The sequence below is a fragment of the Vigna umbellata genome, chromosome 9 (assembly GCF_029865625.1).
Source record: "Vigna umbellata cultivar VRB3 chromosome 9, Vumbellata_1.0, whole genome shotgun sequence".
NCBI classification, from domain to species: Eukaryota; Viridiplantae; Streptophyta; class Magnoliopsida; order Fabales; family Fabaceae; genus Vigna; species Vigna umbellata.
Window position 1 is genome coordinate 22,299,308 of NC_142173.1, and position 20,147 is coordinate 22,319,454.

A 20,147-nucleotide genomic window follows, 5' to 3' on the forward strand; every position below is an offset into this window, starting at 1 on the left:
CGCCGGTGTCTTGACCCCTTTACAAATTAAGTGTTCGAGTCTTTGAGAAACTTTGTATTATTGTTTTTAGAAAATTTAGTTTGATGAATCTTCAAATATTTTTAATGAATTAAATAAACTCCATTTGTGGATCTTTTAATGAGACTAGCAAATACATCCTCTTTCAATCTAAATTATATTATTGGAATTAAAATTCAATGATCAATACAAAGTCTATTTATATCTTGAATTATCATTATGAATACATTTCACTGTATTGTCTTTTCATATGAATATAAATTAATAACTCGTGCATTTCTCCAAATAAATAGATTCTAGAAAGCCTCATATAATTTAGAAATTTTAATACTTGAAATCTTAACTTGCTTTTCAATAACAAAATGAGAATGTTGAAGATGAAGGTGCATTAAAGTAATATAGCAAGGAAGTAAAATTGTGAAAAACATAAACTAGCTAGAAAATAAAGGAATTAGCAAGATAAAAATGCAAGAAACTGAATGAAATAAAATAAATTACTAAGGATAAAACAAAAATCAGTAAAAGAAATCAACTAAAGCAGTGACTTAAATTGCAATAATCTTCACTAGAGTTTCATTATTCTATTTGGGGCATTCTCAGACTGTTTTTTGTCATTAAATAATTATTAAATATGTTTTTTGAAGCTAAACATATTAGAAAACACTAGAGTTTCATTTTTGAACTGCCATGATTTAATAAATTTGAATATTATTCTTTTTGGGTTCCTAATTGAGTTCTCTCTACATATTTTTGTTTCCGACCATGTTAATGATCTAGGCCTTCTTTTAATTCACATGCATTGCATTTTGCTTATCCTGCACAAGTTTACTAGTTTTTGGTTTACATTCAAGCTGTTATAATTGCTTTATTTATGTTTTTTATTCTTGGATTGCTATTTTAGAATTATGATTCTCGATTTTGATTGGGTGAACTGAACTTGTAAACTCTGTGTAATCAAGGTTCTGTTTTAGAATCCTAACACCCCAAAGTGGGCCTTACTTAACAACATATCTTCTTGAGCAAAGTTAATATTGAGTTCACCAATTAAAATCATGTTTTAGTTCAGAAAGAACATTCTGAGTTGTGTTTTGTATGTACCTTAATTCTTATATGTTCAATTTTGCTTTATTTTACTTTTTGTTGTTAAAATTGAGATCATGCTAGTTCAATTACATTGTTCAGGTTTTAAGTAATGATTGATTTTTGGTTTTGCATTCATATTCTATTTTCTAGTATCCTTTTAATTGACTAGCATCATTTAGACTTGTTGGTTTAGTTGCCTTCATTCTCTGAATTTTATTTCAGTCTTGGCATATTAAGCATCTATTTCTAGTTTTGTTTTATCAATTTACCTAATTGAGGACTTTTAGTTTTGCTAACATTTTAGATCAATTAGCTAGTTTAAATTTCAATTGCATAAATCATGTTTGCATCATTAGCATAATAGTTAGGCCCTTTTAGTACGTGTAAGCTAATTCTAGAGTTCAAAGTTGGTGTTGTCATGCTACTACGGGGTGGGCATAGTTCATCAAAGTGAACTTAAACTACAGTTAACTGTATTATTTTATACTTAAAAAAATTGAACTGTTTTTACTAAAATCTAATTCAATTATTTCATAGTTCAGGTTAAAAGAACTTAAACTTAAGGCAATTAACTGAAACTTAAGACAGTTAACCAGTTAACAAGTTAACACATGAGTTTTTTTTATCCTTTCTCCATCAGAATCTCTTTTTCTATCACTACACCTCGCAGCTTTTGCCAAGGTCCGCTGCCCTCTTCCTTCGTGCCACCGCCCATCCTGCCCTCGCCCATTCTGCGGTCGCCCATCCTTCCTCCCATCTCCCTCGATTTCCTCATCGACTCTCTTTTCGCTCCAGCGTCAATGACTCCTCCAGGTCTCTCTCCTGTTATTAACTAATTCATAATCTTTATCTTTACTAATTTTTTTCTTCTCGTGGGAGGAGCGTCCTCCCTTTTTTAGATTCAAGATGGGTGTTCCTTTCCCTGCTCGACAAGCCTTCAAGCTTTCCATTCTTGCTTCCACTTTTGATATCTTTTTCTCGTTGACTCATCATTTACATTGGGTTAGGTTTTCTCAAACTTATGATCTTTAGATGTTTGTTTATATGCCCATGAGAAAGTGATTCCATGTGCTTCTAGAATTTTCTGTTTTAGGTTTTATTTGAATGTTTTCCTTGGTGTTGATATTGACCGTGTGTAATGCATTGTATGAAATTTGTTAATTCTTAAATACTATTGGACCTTAGCATTTCATGTTAAATTGGTTTGTTTTAGTTATGAAACATGCTGAAAGTAAGTTTAGGTAAGTGAATACCAAGGTGTAAAGTTTAAAGGTTCTAATGATTAACTGAATCATTTACCTATGACAATAGACAATCAACTTGGTTAAGATTGGATGTATAAGGATTGTAGTTCTGATAATCTGAACGAGTATGTGTTGCTTTGTATGTTCGTAAGGGCAAATGGATAATACTAGATATATATGTATCATTATAAGGACAAAGTTTAAATTATATAAAGAGCAAACTTTGGCCCATATGATTTTTGGATCCTGCATAAATAATATCTTACTCCAGCATCTTTGTAACACTTGTAGATATAAATGTTAGCATGTGACATTCTTAAACTAGCAAATGCAAAAGCACTTATTACAAAAATAAGAAAAATATATTTTGATAATTTAATATGGTAATTCAAAAGTTATATTTTTGTAATTATAAAGTAAAAGAGAAAAAAAGGAGAAATTGTTCCATGACAGAGTTCCCTTCCATAACAAGTACTGGATCTGAATTTGTTCCAATACTGTCACCTTGTTTAGAGATATTTTCCTTACCTTTTTCCTTTCAAGAACTGAGTGTAGTATGAAAGAAGTTGAATTTTGGTTTGCATTCTGGTATCTCTTCAAAGCTCTTGGTGACTTCTTAGCTTGTCAAATTCTCAGTTTATAGTTAGCCCAATTAGATTAGTTTGATTTGAGAGAATAGATGAGTATGGAGAACCAAATAGTTGTTTAAGTTTCTTGGTATGATCGGTTCCTTCTCCAAATTTTTCCTATCATTTTCCTAAGTTCTGACTGAATTTGTTGAATTTTTTTGTTGTATTTAGAATTTCTATTTTTCTATAATGTACTTGTAGATATTATTATGCCAGAGAATAATTTGAATATTATAAGAAGAGAGAAAGAAAAAAAGATGTTTTCTGTGGCAAGTTGAATCTGGCAAATGACAAACGGATGATAGAAAAAACACAAGAGTGTGTGTGGTTTGTTTTGCGGGACCAAACTAACTATGTATGACACTTGTTGTCTTTTGACAGTGTCATTCATATATATATATATATATATATATATATATATATATATATATATATATATATATATATATATATATATATATATATATATATATATATATATATATATATATATATATATATATATATATAACTGAGAGAATCACCTTTTCTAAAAAACTTCTAAGGAAGCTTCACCCTTTGTTTTTTTATTTAATCAGCTTCTGCCAAATGACTCATAAAGAGTCTTGCTGGTTTTTTTTATTACTGTTAATCTAACTGTATCCCTGAATTGCCTTTTGTTGCACTCTTCTCTAACTGGTTCCTTTCACGGATTATTTATGACGTGACAGATGAAGATAGCTTCAAAAATGTGAAGCAGTGGCTTAGTGAAATTGATTGCTATGCCAGTGATAATGTTTACAACTTTTAGTTGGAAACAAGAGTGATCTGACAGCAAATAGAGTTGTATCATATGACACAGCTAAAGTAAAATCTTGACATACATGTTTAAATATCAGAGTAATCGATTTTACTTTTGAATTGTGTATTCAATAACTCTACCTTTTCAATTTAGTTCTTATAAGTTCTTTGTTTTTTCAAAAGCTGTGAGAAGCTTCCAAGTCCCGTGGGACAAACATTTATAAACTGCAACAGTATTTTTTAGTTTTGAAAGAAAGTGGAACTAGTTTACTGCACTGCTTTATAAGTAAACTAAAAATTAGTTTACTGAACTATAATGTACTATAAGTGAACTTAATACCAGTTCAGTTCAGTTCGCCTGAACTATTTTTTAGTTCAGTTCAGACAAACTATTTTGTAGTTAACTACAAATTTTTATAATATAGTGCATTGCAGTATACTTTGCCCACCCCTACATGCTACTAACCTGGCAACCTTAGGTTCAAGGTGAGGTTTTAGGTTTTGTGCATTCTTTGCATAATTAAAAAGTATTTTCCATTCATTCTCATTATTATCAATTAGTTTAGTTCATTATTTTTCCATAAATTGCATAGCATACAACAATAGCATTAAGAAAATCTTCATGTCTACACCAGAGTTGTCAAGCTGTCAAATGTGGTTTCCAATTGTGATTTTTAATTTTGTAGTTGTTTAACTTAGTTAACATGAAACTTCCACTCATATTCAACATTTTATATTTGTTTTAATAATTGCACACTTATATTATGTATTAGCACCCAAGGAAGGCAAAATTGGCTTAAACGTGTGGTTAGGTGTTTCAAAAGTGCCAGCATTGTCCTTCACCATTATTTATGCCATAAAGGTTTTCTTTGTATAATCCCCTTGCTAAATATTTTTTTTTTCTTTTTGTGTTTGTTTTGTGGTCATGCTAATAAATGAATTGTGGATTTCTAAACCTCGAAACAACACTGAATATGCAAATGGGTTGAACTTTTTTTGAATTTTGTTAATGGTCTTGCCATTAAGTGTCTATGTTCAAAGTGTTGGGTTCAAAAAATGGAAAACTAGGGATGTTGTTCAAGAACGCTTAACATCTATAAGTGAGACTACAATTGTTATTAAGACAAGATCGTCTAAAGACTAGACCGTCTAGCTATTGGGTCTATCAAGGAGGAGGTTTTATGTGAGTTACACAAACACCAATAACATCTGAACCAATTATATAAGGAATCGACACCACTCTTTCACCTTTATATACTGCTCTACTTTCTCATTTCTATCCAATGTGGGACTTGGACTCACACTTGGATTTCCAACACTAGCAACTCAAGTTTTGAAGTTAAATAAACAACATTAAACGAAATATCATGTTGAAAATAATGTTGCTTTAAAAAGTGTTTAAGAGAAATAAATTTTGGTACATCATTTCTAGACATAAACAAGCTTACAATAATGTTTTTTCTAAATTATATTGTGTGAAAGAAAAAGTTTTGTAAAATGTGTCTAAAGAAAGGAAATGTCTTTTATAAAGAATTATCTAATGAATTATAGAATAACGCTTTCAAACTTATATTGTCTAAATGGACAACGTTTTACAAACAATATCTTACGAAAATAAGCGTCTCTCTAAAGCTTAAAAATATGTTTTACTCAGACAATGTTAATCAAGCAAGCGTCTTAAAAAATGTATCGTCTAAGAAAACTTGCTAAATGTTATAAATCACAAACAACTTTTTGAATATAAAGCATATAATCTTTCACACTATTTGATTATTATATGTTGAATGTTTTGCTAAATAATGCATTTATTAATGAGTTAACAAATGATAAAATATTTTGAACATGTAATGCATGTACGATAAAGTGTTTTGATACTTATATACCATGTTCTTGATATTTGTGCAGATCACAAAAGTATAAAGACTTGATCAAAATCACTACACATAAGATAAAGACGATGAGAGATATGAAGTATATTATGGAATGTTTCCCTTGAAGCCTTCTCCTCTGACTCATAGTATAAGCTATGTTTTGATAAAATCTATGACAAAGCAGTGTACTTCTGTTATGTAGACTTGAGTCTGACTTCCTACCTAAAAAGGCTACTAGCTCTACATGAAGTCAACTTCTGTGTCTAACGGACATTTTTCAAAGAAAGTTATAAATAGACAGGTGCATGAAGAGAAGACAAGAATGATACAATAGTGAACTCTTGAATGCTCATACAAGCTTATTGTTACTTTATAGTGTCTAAAGCTATTTTTTAAGAGAAAGAACCTCTACAAAATCTTAGATTTCATTGTACTTTTTTTATTCTCTCTTTGAGAGTTACCAATACGTATTTGCTCATAACACTCATTATGTTATACATTCTGAAGAGAATTAAAATACTTGGTGTTTAGCTTAGTTGATTTAAACAATTTTGTCTAGGTTTGATAGCAGGAGTGGTTAAACTCAGACTAGTTGTGTTAAATAGGTAAACTAGGAGTGGTGTTAATAATACTCATTGTAAACCTGAAGACGTAAAACTTGTGTAATATTCTTAAATATTAGTGAAACCCCTTAAAAGTTCTTGTAAGAGAACTAGACATATCTTAGATTGAGCGAACCAGTATAAAATTTGTGTTGTATTTCTTTGATCTTTGAAACGTTTCCCATATATGTTCTTTATAAAAACTAGCATCTAAACATTTTATTTAAATCATCTACCTTTCGTGAATTCATTAGACATATTTGCGAAATTTTTTTAAACACTATTCATATTTTATTTTATTTAAATTAAAATAAATTTATATTTTATTATATTAAATTTAATTAAAATTAAATTTTAATTTATATTTTTTTTTATTTATATTAAATTTTATATATTTTTTGTAATTTTATTTAAATATTATTTTTAAAATGTATAAAATACATATTTTTTAATATTTACGGATATCCGCGAGTATTGTGCGTTTTAAATATCTGTGGATTTTTTGAAACGGATATCCTCGTAGGTAAAGGGCAGGTTGCAGGTGAATTTTCATTTTGCAGATCAGGTTAATGCTATATAAATGATGTTAAAGAAGTGTCACATGTTCGTTTGTGTTTTTTTTTTAATTTCTTAATCTTTTTTTTTTGTTACATGTTGGTAGTCCCACGTAATAAAGTCTCAATTTAGTGTGTGTATATATATATATATATATATATATATATATATATATGGTTTGCTAACGCGTATTGTGGTTTTACCGTATAAGAGGCAAAAGAATAAAAGGGAAATTGATCATTTTATTGAGCATAAACAGTAAATATTTATAGTACATCATTTGTAATCAACTTTGGAAAAATATCTCCTAAATTAATTAATTAAATAATGCATAAAATCTAATTAATTAAATAATGCATAAAATCTTCCTAAAAATAAGATAAAAATATATTTTTATTTAACTGCTTTGACTCCTTCAATCAAATGTTGTTTGAGTCACAAAATCCCAACAATCTCCTCCTTAACTCAAAGTCAGCATATACTAAGTTTTTTTTGGTCCTTAACCGTATCATCTAAAGTTTTTTTCACTTTTGGAAGTCCCGATCACAATTTCTTACTTAGTCTTCACGTCTTTACAATCTTTTACAAATTTCTCATCTATTTGTAGTTGATCTTTTGGCTTTTCCGCATTTTCAGCTTCTACTTTGGGAAGAGTTGTCTTAGGATGCTTTTCTTCCTCTAATTTTTCTGGTTTAATTTGACTTTCACCAACTTTAACACCTACTAGCTCTACTTTCTTGTCATTCAAAGATGGTGTTCTTTTAGGTTCTTTGACATCCTGCAGTTTGTTTGTTGCTCTCCAAGATTTGTCTTTTTGAAAAAACAACCTTGTTTGTTTTTCATATTGCAAAGTTGCGCATACGGGTGATTTCTCTTCTATTTTAGGAAGCCCTTGTACCTGCATATTGTCTTCAACCTTGTGCATAACAAATTGCTCTTCATCAATCAAATTCAAAGCAAAGCTCTTGCCTTTCATTCGAACTCTGAATAATTCTTTATTATCTGAATCTTTAATCATGCAGGTTTTATCTTTAAATAGAACTTTATAACCTTTCTCTAGAAGTTGGCCAACACTCAACAAGTTTTGATCAATTTCAGGAACGTATAGAACATTAGTAATTAATTTCAAACCTGTGCAACCTTTGACCGCGATGGTTCCTTTGTCCTTCACTGCTATTTTTGCTCCGTTTCCAATTCTGACAGTTGTGTTATAGGTTGCATCAAGATCTTTGAATAATTCTTTATTGTAAGTCATGTGGTTCGTGCAACCACTATCAATTAGCCAACTTTCTATTGATTGTAGTGGCAAAGCAAGAAACAACCAAAAGATCTTCTTCTTCACCCTCTTCAACAACAGCTTGTACATTCTCTTGTATCTTTGATGACTTGCAGATTTTCTCCACATGCCCTAATTGTCCACATTTATGGCATTTCACATCTGGCCTCCACCAACATTTCGTCTCTGGATGATTGTTTTTCTTACAAAAAGGACATGATGGAAAAACATGAAAGGATTTGCTATCATTTTTGTGGTTGAAAGACTTACCCTTGTTTTTCATAAATTTAGCTAGCAAAGCCCCTTTAATATGACCTTCTTCTCTCATGAGTCTTCTTTGTTCTGAAGCCTGAAGTGCAGTCAAAAGTTATGCCAAGGTAATAGTAGAAAGATCTTGTGAGTTCTCCAAGGAAGTCAATGTGGCTTCATATCTTTCTGGAATTGTTACAAGTATTTTTTGAACAATTCTAGAATCAGGAATATCAGTACCAAGAAGACGTATTTTGTTTGCAATGCCGAGAAGCTTGTCTGCATAATCTTTGATTGTCTCCGAATCTTTCATCCTTTGCATCTCAAGTTCTCGAACCAGATTCAAAGCTAGCATTCCTTTGATTCTCTCACTGCCTTCATACTCCTCCAAAAACTTCCAGATTTCATATGTCGTTTTCAACGTCATTATTCTGTTGAAAATGACTAGAGATACGGTTGTGAACAAAATTGATTTGGCTTTGGATTTTCGAAGCCTCCTTTCTTTGTGATTTTTCATTTGAGCAACCGTAGGAATATCTAGCAAGGGAGACACTTCGTAGTCTTCTTCTACCGCTTCCCACACATCGTTAGCATCTAGATATGCTTCCATTTTGACAGCCCACATTTGATAGTTTTGTCCATCAAATATAGGTATAGAAACGGTAGTAAAGGATGTTTGAGATTCCATCTTATGTGTGGTGGTTATTTTGTGGTTGTAGGTGTTTATGGGTTATATCACAGATCCCATAAGATCCTTTTTGCTCTTGATACCAATTGTTGTGGTTTTACCGTATAAGAGGCAAAAGAATAAAAGGGAAACTGATCATTTTATTGAGCATAAACAGTAAATATTTATAGTACATCATTTGTAATCAACTTTGGAAAAATATCTCCTAAATTAATTAATTAAATAATGCATAAAATCTAATTAATTAAATAATGCATAAAATCTTCCTAAAAATAAGATAAAAATATATTTTTATTTAACTGCTTTGACTCCTTCAATCAAATGTTGTTTGAGTCACAAAATCCCAACAACGCGTACGCCTGTTTTTTAGTTGGTACATTTTAGTAATGTGTATCGAGTTTTAGTAGACAAAATTACTCTTATATAACATGGATTCCAAGTTTTAAGGTTAAGGGTATTTTAATAATTTTCATATCTCAAAACTAAAAAAAAAAAAAAACTCCCAAATCCTTGTTCACCTCCCTTATCCCTCTCAACCCTTTCTCTTTCATCTCTCTCACTCTAACATTTTCTGTGTCATCCTATGGTAGCCCCAACCGAAAAAAATCAGAATCACTTGCTGTTAAACAATCTTACAAAAAATGATTTTATAATGAGTTTTCATTTTATAATTTTTTATCCAATTTTCACAAGCATAAAGGAATTGGTAATTGACCTGAAAAAAATCAGAAATACTCGCTCTTAAACAATTTCTTACAAAAAATGATTTTATAATGAGTTTTCATTTTATAATTTTTGTCTTATCTAAATTTATCTAATTTTCACAAGCATAATGACATGAAAGGAATTAGTAATTGGCCTGGAAAAAAATCAGAAATATTCTTTGTTAAACAATTTCTTACAAAAAAATAATTTTATAATGAGTTTTCATTTTATAATTTTTGTCGTATATAATTTTATCTAATTTTCACAAGCATAATGACATCTGAAGGAATTGGTAATTGTCCTGGAGGGTTTTTTTAGAGATGATGATTCAACATATACAAATGATGAAATTAGTAGTGAAGATGGTGAAATTGAAGAGATTTTGAATGAACCTTTGCCTAAAGGTGAATATGTCAATGACTCAACTCTTTACAAAGGCAAATTGTTTAACGGCAAGTGTTTCTGATTTTTTTCAATTGGGACTACAGTAAGGATGACAGAGAAAAGGTTGGAGTGTGAGAGATGAAAGAGAAAGGGTTGAGAAGAATGAGAGATGAAGAGTTTGAGGGTTTTTTTTTTTTGAGAATGAAAATTATTAAAATACCCTTAACCTTAAAACTTAGAATTGATATTATATATGTATATAAGGGTATTTTTGTCAACTAAAACTCCATTGCTAAAATGTACCAACTGAAAAACATGCACGTGTTAACAAACCCATATATATATATATATATATATATATATATATATATATATATATATATATATATATATATATATATATAAAATTTAATTTTCTTTTTAAATCAGACGAAAGTTGGTCTAGTATCAGGCAACTCGTTTAAAAAACGGAGTGAATGGGTCAAATAATTATAATTTTTTAGGTGTCTGTTAAGTGAGAGTCACCGGATTTCTACAATGTTAAAATAAAGTTTGATTAGCTGAACCATGGCTTATAAACACATTAATTTTTGTTCAGTTTTGGATGCTTTGTTAATCATTCAACAAAGATTTAATTGATACATGATATTGAATATAAAGTTTGCGTTTTTTAAAATTCTTACGCAAGTAAAGAAAAAGTCTTAGCAAAGTGTTCTGGGTAGAGACATAGCTAGAGAAACCTTAAACCCTATTACATCATTCGATTGTTGTTATTTTAAATCAACGGCTTCAATGATTTTAGTTTATTATTTTGTCTTTCTTTCTTGATTTCCCGAAACTACCCTTTGCCTCTTCTCTCATCCTTCTATGTTGCCAAAGTGTTATTATATCTTTCATTAATGTAAAACCTATAGCTCTGGTTTAGAGTTAGATTAATAGTAAAATCTTGATGGAACCCCTAAATTTTGAATAATTCGAATGTAATGATTATTAATCTATGGTATCTTAAAAATACATGAAAGAGAGAATTATTTATTGTTTCTAAAATCAAATTTGAATAAATCAAACGCACGATGAAAAAGATTTTCACCGCTAAATAATGGAGGCTACATAAGTTTTCTTTCTTCTCTCTGTCAAAGAAAAAAGGTCGAAGTGAGGAATCAAGTAGAGGTCAGTTTTTGGATTTATGCTCAATATCATTTGTTTACAAGGCATTTCCGTACAACGTTGCAACAGTTATTTGGATTATGCTATTCTAATGGAATCTTACATTACATTTGAACCTACATATTTTAGATTAATGGTTTTCAAGTTTTCCCTTAACCGGATGAAATGTTATGTGGTACATTCCAGTCCTCATTTCTCGTACCCTTTACTTTCTGGTGCAAAGAGAGGGTTTGAACTTTGAATAGTGTTTGGTTCGTCACTATTATTCAAATGAGACACTACTGGAACCAAGAACTGAGAGTGGCATGTGAACAGAGTGAAGAATGGGGACCATGCACATTGAAAAACGATGATGATTGGTCATATAATTTCATGCAAAATTCGAGTTTGGATTCTTGTCTTACTCTTTTTGCTATGTATACGGCTGTTTTCATTGTTTTCTTGGAGATGGGGTTCTCTAATGCAGGTAAAGACAATGGAAGATACACTTGTGGCCACCCACTGCAAGCACATGGCTACATCATGGAGTTTGCCCAATCAAAAACCCTGTCATTTCCTGCTTAATTCATTGCTTAAAGATGAGAAGGAATAAATGTACCAAAATAAACTATTCTTGCCACTGGGGGAAGATTTCAAGGACAAAACTCGTTGTGTTCATTGGTGAATCTTCTTAGTCATGCGATATTAAATATCTCACAGAATGATTCATGATTTGTTAATGCCTACACTATATAGTCGTAGGAGAATTACATAGTAAAATGTGATTCGTATAAAATTTTTTAATTTTCAAGACAAATGTAAATAATGACAAAAAATTTATTTCTAACACATTTCTTTTGTTACAGAACCATGTTAGCATATTGAAAGAAGACAAATGTCATCATAAAAATACTGACACTGATTTTGTTGCTGTAATATGGATTATTCACTCAATGGGGGGAAAGTAGTTTATATCAACCGGCTATACAGAAAGAAAGCGTTTGAAGAAACTTGGTTTGTCTTTATACGTGTGGGAAATTAGCATTACGTTAGATGCCAAGATTTATAAATCGTACCAAAGGCCATATGCAGAGAGCCAAAACATCAATGTATAGATGACGTAGGACTTCACCTCTGTTCCAGCGATGCATGTTTGTTTTTGGCCTGAAAGTAACTAACAGTTGGAATCTAAGTGTCCCAAAAACTTATTCAGCTTTGCATACTTTCTTCACTATGCTTTCTTACCATATTTTCTTATTCTTAAAACTAAAGTGAGTTTATGTACGAGTAAATGTTATATTACATAAAAATAGACAAATACGGTTTAAAAAAAAACACTTGATATTGTTGAAAATTCAAATGTTAGTCTAAATCTCACATTAGATACAAATGAAAAAGTAGAGCACACCGTGTAAAAATAAAATATCTATTACTTCATTATTTTAAAGTTTTTAGTAAAGAGTAGTGTCAATCCTTTATACACCATTCAACTTTGCATAGTTTATTTTATTGAGTATGGTTTCTTACCATATTCTTAAAATTAAAGTTAGTTTATCTCTAAGGGAAAATGTTATATTACATAAAAATAGATAAATACACTTAAAAAAACATTTCAATTGTCAATTTTGAAATAATTGTTGAAATTTTTTTACTTGAATAAATTAAGAAAATTAACTATTTGAGGTATGAGTTGAAAAAACCTATACGCTTAAGGTTTGTGGGTACTTATTTTTATATATCATTCAACTTTTTCATTTTTTTTTTCAATATAAGACTTTCAACTCCGAGTTTTTAGTAACCTTGGAGAGGAGTGACGAACAAAAATATATTCTATGTTACAGGTTTCATGTTAGGTAGTGTAAAAACAAGAGAAGATTAAGTTGTATAGATTCAAAGGTACTCATGTGAAGGAATAACGTCTGTCTCAATGTCCTTAAACCTATACAACTCAAATTCTTCTTTAGGAATAATCTAATTTTTGTATTAAATTTGATTTCTTTATTTCATAAATTTTCCTCAACTTGATGAATTGTTTTTGTTTAACATGCAAACCGTAAAGTTCAGAGATATTCATTTCATAATTTTTTTTATTGGATACGAAATTTTTTACGTCGATTTTCTTAAAAAATCGACATAAATTGACATCGATTCTTTATAAGGTCTAAGGTAAATTTATATCAATCATTTAGAGGAACTGATGTAAAATTATGTAAGCGGACTTGTATTATACCTAAAAGGTCCAAAATAAAATAGTTAAAAAGTCTTCTTTTTTTTGTATTAGTATTGTCTCGAAAAAGGACACTGAAGAAAGAAAAGAATATGAATTTCTTGACCAGCCTGACTACTGATCCAAGTTTAATACTTGCGTGGTTATGTGTGTATGGCATGGGTTTAATTTTGAAGTTACTATGAGCTTAGAAAAACAGTTATCTGCCCTCGTGAAGTTCCTAACGAGTGATCACATTCACATCCACATGTTTGTCTTCTATTCCCGAATGAGAATAGTTTTTTGCCAAGAGATTCCTTTTTCCTTAGAGAGGGTGGGGGGTTACTTTAGTCTGTCACAGCCTCCAGCATGAAGGTGCACATGCACAACCACGCACGCAAGAGATATAAGTTTGTTATCCATGCAAAATGCTTAATAAAGTGCCCCCCTTTTTCTCATCTCTTTTTTGTCCTCTTTCCTTTTCCTTTTGTGGGGTGATGGTAGAAAGACATTGACATAAGAACTCTTTTTGTAATCTAGGAACCAAAAGATAATACCATGATCAATGGGTAACTTCTTGTGTTGGATATGATTTAGCACGCAACACTATTTTACTGTTTTCCCGTGTTAGTTTTTTCTTTCTTTGGCTGAACAAGCTTTTCAGGTTGTGAGATCATAAGCTATCATAAAATGAAACTAGTAGACTTTTGCTAGAAACATTGCCACTCAAACTAATCAGCTATGCAAATTCAAGGCTGGTGGAGGTTACAATCACGCGTGTTCGAAAGAGAATGAACAAATAAACACACGGAAGAGTTCAACAATGAGCTTTGCTTTTCATTGTTTTGTACTGCAAGCTGCTTTTGGAGATGATTGCAATTAGCTCATTGGCAGTCCACGTAACAAGAGAGAGATTCTCAAGATGTTTGATTGAATCTTTATCCAGTGATGCCAGGAAAGAGACACATCCTGCTACGAGTTTGCCAAAAGAAAGGACATATCAAAAGAGAAGAGTTAAACAAGGATACAAAATTCTGATTAAAATCCCATTACTTTTTCTTGTGTCAAATCTAAAAGTTTGAGAGCAAAACTGAAGCAACTGGTCCCTTCATAGTTCAAGGTTTCATAGTTCATACCTGAAATTTTTACAAGGCATAGTAATGAATATGAAGCCAACACCCTTGCCCCAACATCTTTATCATAATTCAAGGATTTTAGTAGCAGTGGCGTGAGGATTGAGAATGCCATTGGTGGGAACTTTCTGTCATCAACTAAGTGAAGGTAGCTACTCATCCAAGAAATTGTTACAAGGCTAGCTCGTGCTAAACTTGGGACTCCATTGATTGAAGAATCTGAAAGTGCCTTTAGTAAATTCTGGTTTCCACTTTGGAACAAGACACAGGCTGCTTTTCTTCGCCATGTTTCAGCTTCATCGTCCTCTTCGTTCTAATCAGCAACATGCAACCAATCAATATCTTGAATTGCAAGTGATACTAAAAGCGATTCGTGTTTATAGAACTAGGGATATGAAACTTTACAATTGCATAATTATAATCCAATAACTACCTTGTGAGCTGAATCATAAACAACAATTTCCTTGCCATATGAGGAACCTTCCATGCACTTTTCTTGAAAGCCAGCTTGGTGTAGAAAAGTTCTCTCCATTAATGATTCTCCTGTATAAGTAAAGTGTCCTGCTAACAAGAGTAAAGCTCTTGCTGATTGTTCTTGTATTATATCATTACACACTCGACAATCTAAAGCAACCATAATTGCCTCAATTGCTTCTGCTCTATAAAAGCTCTCTTTGAAAGGATCTTCCTGCAAAACAACTGCTTTTCCATTGGTGAACTCTTCAACAAACTAAACTTGATATATTACGGACTAATGGACGGTTAAACAGTCTAAGAGCTTGATTTTGGAAACAAAACAATTGGTTATAGAACAGCTTGGAAAATTATTCACCGAAATGTTTTTCTCCGAACAATATTGTTAATGTTTCCATACAAGGATTAGTAGGCTGAAAGAATTACCATAATTTCAAGCATCAATAATACTGCTGCAACCAGAGGCCGTTGTTCAGGTGGAGCTCTCTGAAGATAGATGAACAGAATGTGCATTGTGTTTAGGCCACCCCATCCATCTTTAAGTCCCCTTAAGAAATTTAAAATCTTGGTGGTTCTGACGATTTCAAGAGACTCATGTCAGCACTTTCTGGTAAAATTTAGTAAGGAAACAAAGAGAAGAAGAATAAAAAGATATCATCAAAAAAGTTAGGTAGGGAAAAAGTGCCTTTCAAGATAGAGCAACTCAGCTAGCACAGCAAAGGCACATCCACTGCAACTTTTACTATTGTCGAGAATAATGAGTTCTAGTAAAGAGCTCTTCTTTATATTGTCAGATAGAAAACTCCGGCAGCTTCCTTCAGCATGAATGCAACTATAAACAATCAAAGCAGCTTTGTTTCTCTGGTGAATCTCTCCTTCTTCAATTCTTTTCATAAGAAAGGTCAATCCCCCAAGAGAAACAACCTGCCTAGCATTCTCTAAATTCTTATCTTCATCAAAACCAGTAAGAAGTTGGTCCATAAAGTAAATTGCAGCCTCTTGAGGGCAGCATTGAACCGTGAAGAGGGTTAGAACTTTGTCTCCAAATTCTAACACTCGAAGTACAAGAGACACCCATTCTGGTGATAACATCTGTTTTGCCTGTGGCTTTAACAGATAAAGCAGAACGGCAGCTTTTAGGAACAGGCCAGTCCTTCTTAAAAGTCTCACAAAGATATCTAGTTGTGGATCCCAGCTCAATATAATTTGTCTAATTGCATCATTCCTCCGTACTAGTTCTGCTAAAACTGATATAGCCAATTCTAGAATTTCATCTATACTTGAGGCAAACAGTATCTCCAGGATAGCCTCAACTACACTAGATTGTGACACTGCTTCTTCAATTAGAGGGTCAACATGAGAGTTCAACCAGGCTTTGGCAATCACACGAATTGCAAATTCGCATTCACTGAGAACATCTGATGAACATATAGTTGTAATAGCTCGAACAAATTCGCTTGAAAGAGAGGTTGCTTCGTTTCTAAATGAACCATTGCAGGATGTGTAGTTGCTATTCGTCAAGCTTTCTGCTTGCATACTCCTACAAGAAAAGCATTGGAAATAGTCCAATCTCTGTGACCCTGGCTTTAGTTCAGCATAACTATTGTCAATTGACCTTGAAGATTTTCCAAGGAATATAGAGTCTTGTTTCTGCCAAAGGTGAGAAATAAAAGGCCATTATATGTTTCAAATGCATTCTATATTTTAAATCTGTCATTCAATGAAGATACTGAAACTTACCTGAAGTGAACTGCGGTTGTAGTCATCTCCATACAAATTTTCATCATTCCCTGAGCCACATTTGATTGTCAGCAATCCATTTTGATCAGCCAGGGCGGTAGATTTCAGTTCTAGTTTGGGGCCAAATACTTCCTTGTATCTATTGCAAGCAACCAAAACACAAATTACCATTTACCTTATTTGTTTCTTGTGAAAACATAACTAGAATGAATGAACCAGAGAATGCAAAATATCCACGTTACTTACAAGTTTTTGTTGGTTGAAGAACTCAAAACAAAAGAATCTGAAGACATTTTTCTTGATGATCCTCGACTTGGTCTTGATGGCAATGGAACAACAGGAAGAGGAGGCTCGTTTGCCCCAACTTTAAGCCACTGCTTGTAATACAAAGCAAACAAAGCAGTTCCCGTATCCACTTTTTTCCCATACACTTTACTCAAAGTCCTCATTGTATTATCCTTCGCATCCTGACATTCACTCGAAGCCGAAAGTGCATCGAGTTCCTCAGCATACCAAATTTTAAGATGGAGAAGATGAGGAAGGAAGACGTGCTCCCAAAGGTCAGGAAGCAAGTAAGTCCTAGCCAAAAATGGAGAATCAGAAAACACTTGCAGAAGGTGCCTAGCACAAATCCTGTTGTTCTTCTGAAGCTTGTAAACTATTGCCAAGTAGAGCTGAGCACAAGCAGAGATATGGGAATTGGGTATTCCACAAGTTGAACCAGCTTCCTTTGATGTTTTACTTTTACTGTTCAATGAAGAAACTATGGTCAAAAGCTCAATGGAGTTCCTTAAGCTTTCCATCTTTATCTCTTTCCTTGTCCCTTGATCCTGCACCAACTTGTAAATATTCTCCATGGCTAGTTTCAAGTTCACCAGAACCTCATCTTCTGACCCAGAACCGTTTCTCCTTCTGATCAAATAGGAACTGCACTTGTCTCTCACTATTTTCCTGAAATGATCATCTTTCAAAAATCTTCCAATGTAGCCACTGAGGATAGAAACCACTGCTCTGGTGGCTACTTCATTCATGGGAGGTCCCACGGTTCTGGAACCCGATGATAGCAATGACTTGGAATTCTTCCAAATTTCAGAAACTGAACCAACCCTTTGAGAGTTGGATTGAAAAGACCAAGACCCAGTTCGTATGGTGGAGTTGTCCAAGTTGTTGTTGGAACAATCAAGGCTTTTTCGATCGTTGCATATGTGTAGAGGGAGTGAGTTTATTATTATCTCTGGTGTTTGTGGTGAGAATTTGAATTTTGGCTTCAAAGGGTTGAGGTTTGAAGTTGTTTGATAGAAGCCTTCTTCTGTGAGAAGCTCTCTCAGGGAAGTCATCTCCAATGGCAATGGGAGAAAGAAAGAAAGAAAGAAAGAAAAATTTGAGCTTTCAGTAAAACCACTTTCTTAGAATTCAGAGCCAACGAATACACAAATCAACTGTTTCTTCAGAAGAGAGAAACCGCCCGTGTTAAAAAAGAAAGAAAAAAAAAAGAAGTAAAAAAAGGGAAGAAAATAGAGAGTAGAAAATAATAGAAATTAGTTCAAAGGAAAGACAAATTTATTTATATTTAAAAATTTATTTTTATAATACTTAATCAATTATATATATTCTTCATAGTTAAATGCTTTCATTAAAAGTAACATGTATAATTTTTTCTCAAATAAATATATATTTTTTTAAATTACACACACTGAACCCAAATAGACCCATTATAATTTGATATAGAGAGTTGAGTGTTTACCAAATTTATACTGACAATTAATCATAAAATATAATTATATATAATATAGAATTTGACTCCTCGATGTCAAATTTTAAGGTGTAAGGAGTAGAAAGATCTATTCGTATACATGAAAGGATAAGTAATCGATTTATAGTTTACTTTTAGTATAATAAAAAATTTTATTAAAAGGCTAATTTATTAATAGTTATCAGATATATTTATTAAAACGCTAATTTCTCTTTAAATAGTTACAGGACAATTATTAAAAGTTATCATGAAGGCTTTAGAAAATTTATTTATGTAATTTTTCTAAAAAAGATTTATTTGAGAAAAAACAATGATAATGTATTATATTTTATGTTATTTGTTCATCTTTTGAAAAAAAAAAAGTGCATAATAACAGTCATTCTTCCATTTTCTCTTTTTCGGCATTTCTTTGTATTGAAAACGCTATTCTGTTTCCATTTATTTCAGTTTGCTGTTGAATTGGAAAGAAGAAAAAGTAGAGAAGAGAAGACAGCTAGGAATGAGAGTGGAGACAGTAAGAGACATAGGAACAGAAATGCAGACAAGAAAAGTGTTGGGCTAATCAATCAATCATGTATGCTGAATCTTTCAAGGTCTTTTAACTCGTAACTTCGTAACTTACTAAGTTTTCTTTTTTACTATAACAATATATAAAAACTAAATTTAAAACCACTTAATATTTTTATTATTTTTATCATAAATATTCAAATATAATTTTAGTTAGATTTGATTAACTTTTAAATATGTCCCGAATTGGTATATTTTTTATTAAATTTTCATTCAATTTTTTATTAGGTATTCAAATCTTATTGTATTCATTATTAATAATATATTTTATGATAATAAAATAATATTATAGTTAATATAAAATAATAAATCATTTTTATTATTTTATACCAATTTTAAAATTGTGGTAAAAAGAAACAAGATAATATCTAATCAATAAAAAATTAAAAGAAAATAATATAAAAATTTGTTTATTTAATAAATAAAAAATATTATTAAACAATCAATTGAAAATAAGTTTATAACAACTTCAAATATTTATTTATTATTTTCATGTTTCATCATAATAATAACTTTCCTCTTGTTCGTGTTTACAAACAACATTAATTATATATATATATATATATATATATATATATATATATATATATATATATATATATATATATATATGTTTAGTTTTAAGTAATTAATTTTCTTTTATCAAGCCTTATAGTTTATATTGTTTAAGAGTTAAGATTAAGGTAGTTTAAATATTTTTTCTTTTTTCATTCAAGACAATTTTTAAAAATAAAATGATGATAAAGTTTCAGTCTCCAATAGGAATAATATCTTAGGTGATAAGTAATTTATCTTAATAATATCATTCCACAATCAGATATTGAAACATTAACACCAATTATGAAGTCGATAAGGAAGTTTAAAATGAACCATTACTTTTGGATTACCAGAAACTTATGTTTTTACCGGTCTCAATAGTCTCATGTCATTTAGAAATCGAAGTAAAAAATAATTTAAATAATACTTTTTTTTAATCCTCTAATACATGTTCCAAAATCAATAATATTTCAAAGAAAAAATATTGATGATAATAATATCATTGGA

General features: G+C 31.1%; 2 protein-coding genes across 3 annotated transcripts; both read right to left on the reverse strand.

The window, feature by feature from the left end:
* Positions 1-8,425: 8,425 nt before the first annotated feature.
* LOC124844392 (uncharacterized) lies at positions 8,426-8,995 on the reverse strand. The gene has a single exon (XM_088099318.1). The coding sequence runs from the start codon at positions 8,993-8,995 to the stop codon at positions 8,426-8,428; it is 570 nt and encodes a 189-aa protein (XP_087955444.1).
* A 5,146-nt stretch (positions 8,996-14,141) lies between these two features.
* On the reverse strand, positions 14,142-18,194 carry LOC148192932 (putative E3 ubiquitin-protein ligase LIN-1). 2 transcript variants are annotated; one of them, XM_088098311.1, is made up of 7 exons: positions 17,030-18,194; positions 16,784-16,922; positions 15,729-16,693; positions 15,470-15,617; positions 15,003-15,257; positions 14,573-14,882; positions 14,142-14,405 (listed from the first exon to the last, which is right to left on the reverse strand). In XM_088098311.1, exons 1-7 carry the CDS (start codon positions 18,118-18,120, stop codon positions 14,254-14,256), a joined length of 3,060 nt encoding a protein of 1,019 aa, XP_087954437.1. In that variant the 5' UTR covers positions 18,121-18,194; the 3' UTR covers positions 14,142-14,253. The 2 variants fall into 2 exon arrangements, with proteins under 2 accessions (XP_087954437.1, XP_087954436.1); XM_088098310.1 differs by having other exon boundaries at positions 14,142-14,408.
* Positions 18,195-20,147: the final 1,953 nt, after the last annotated feature.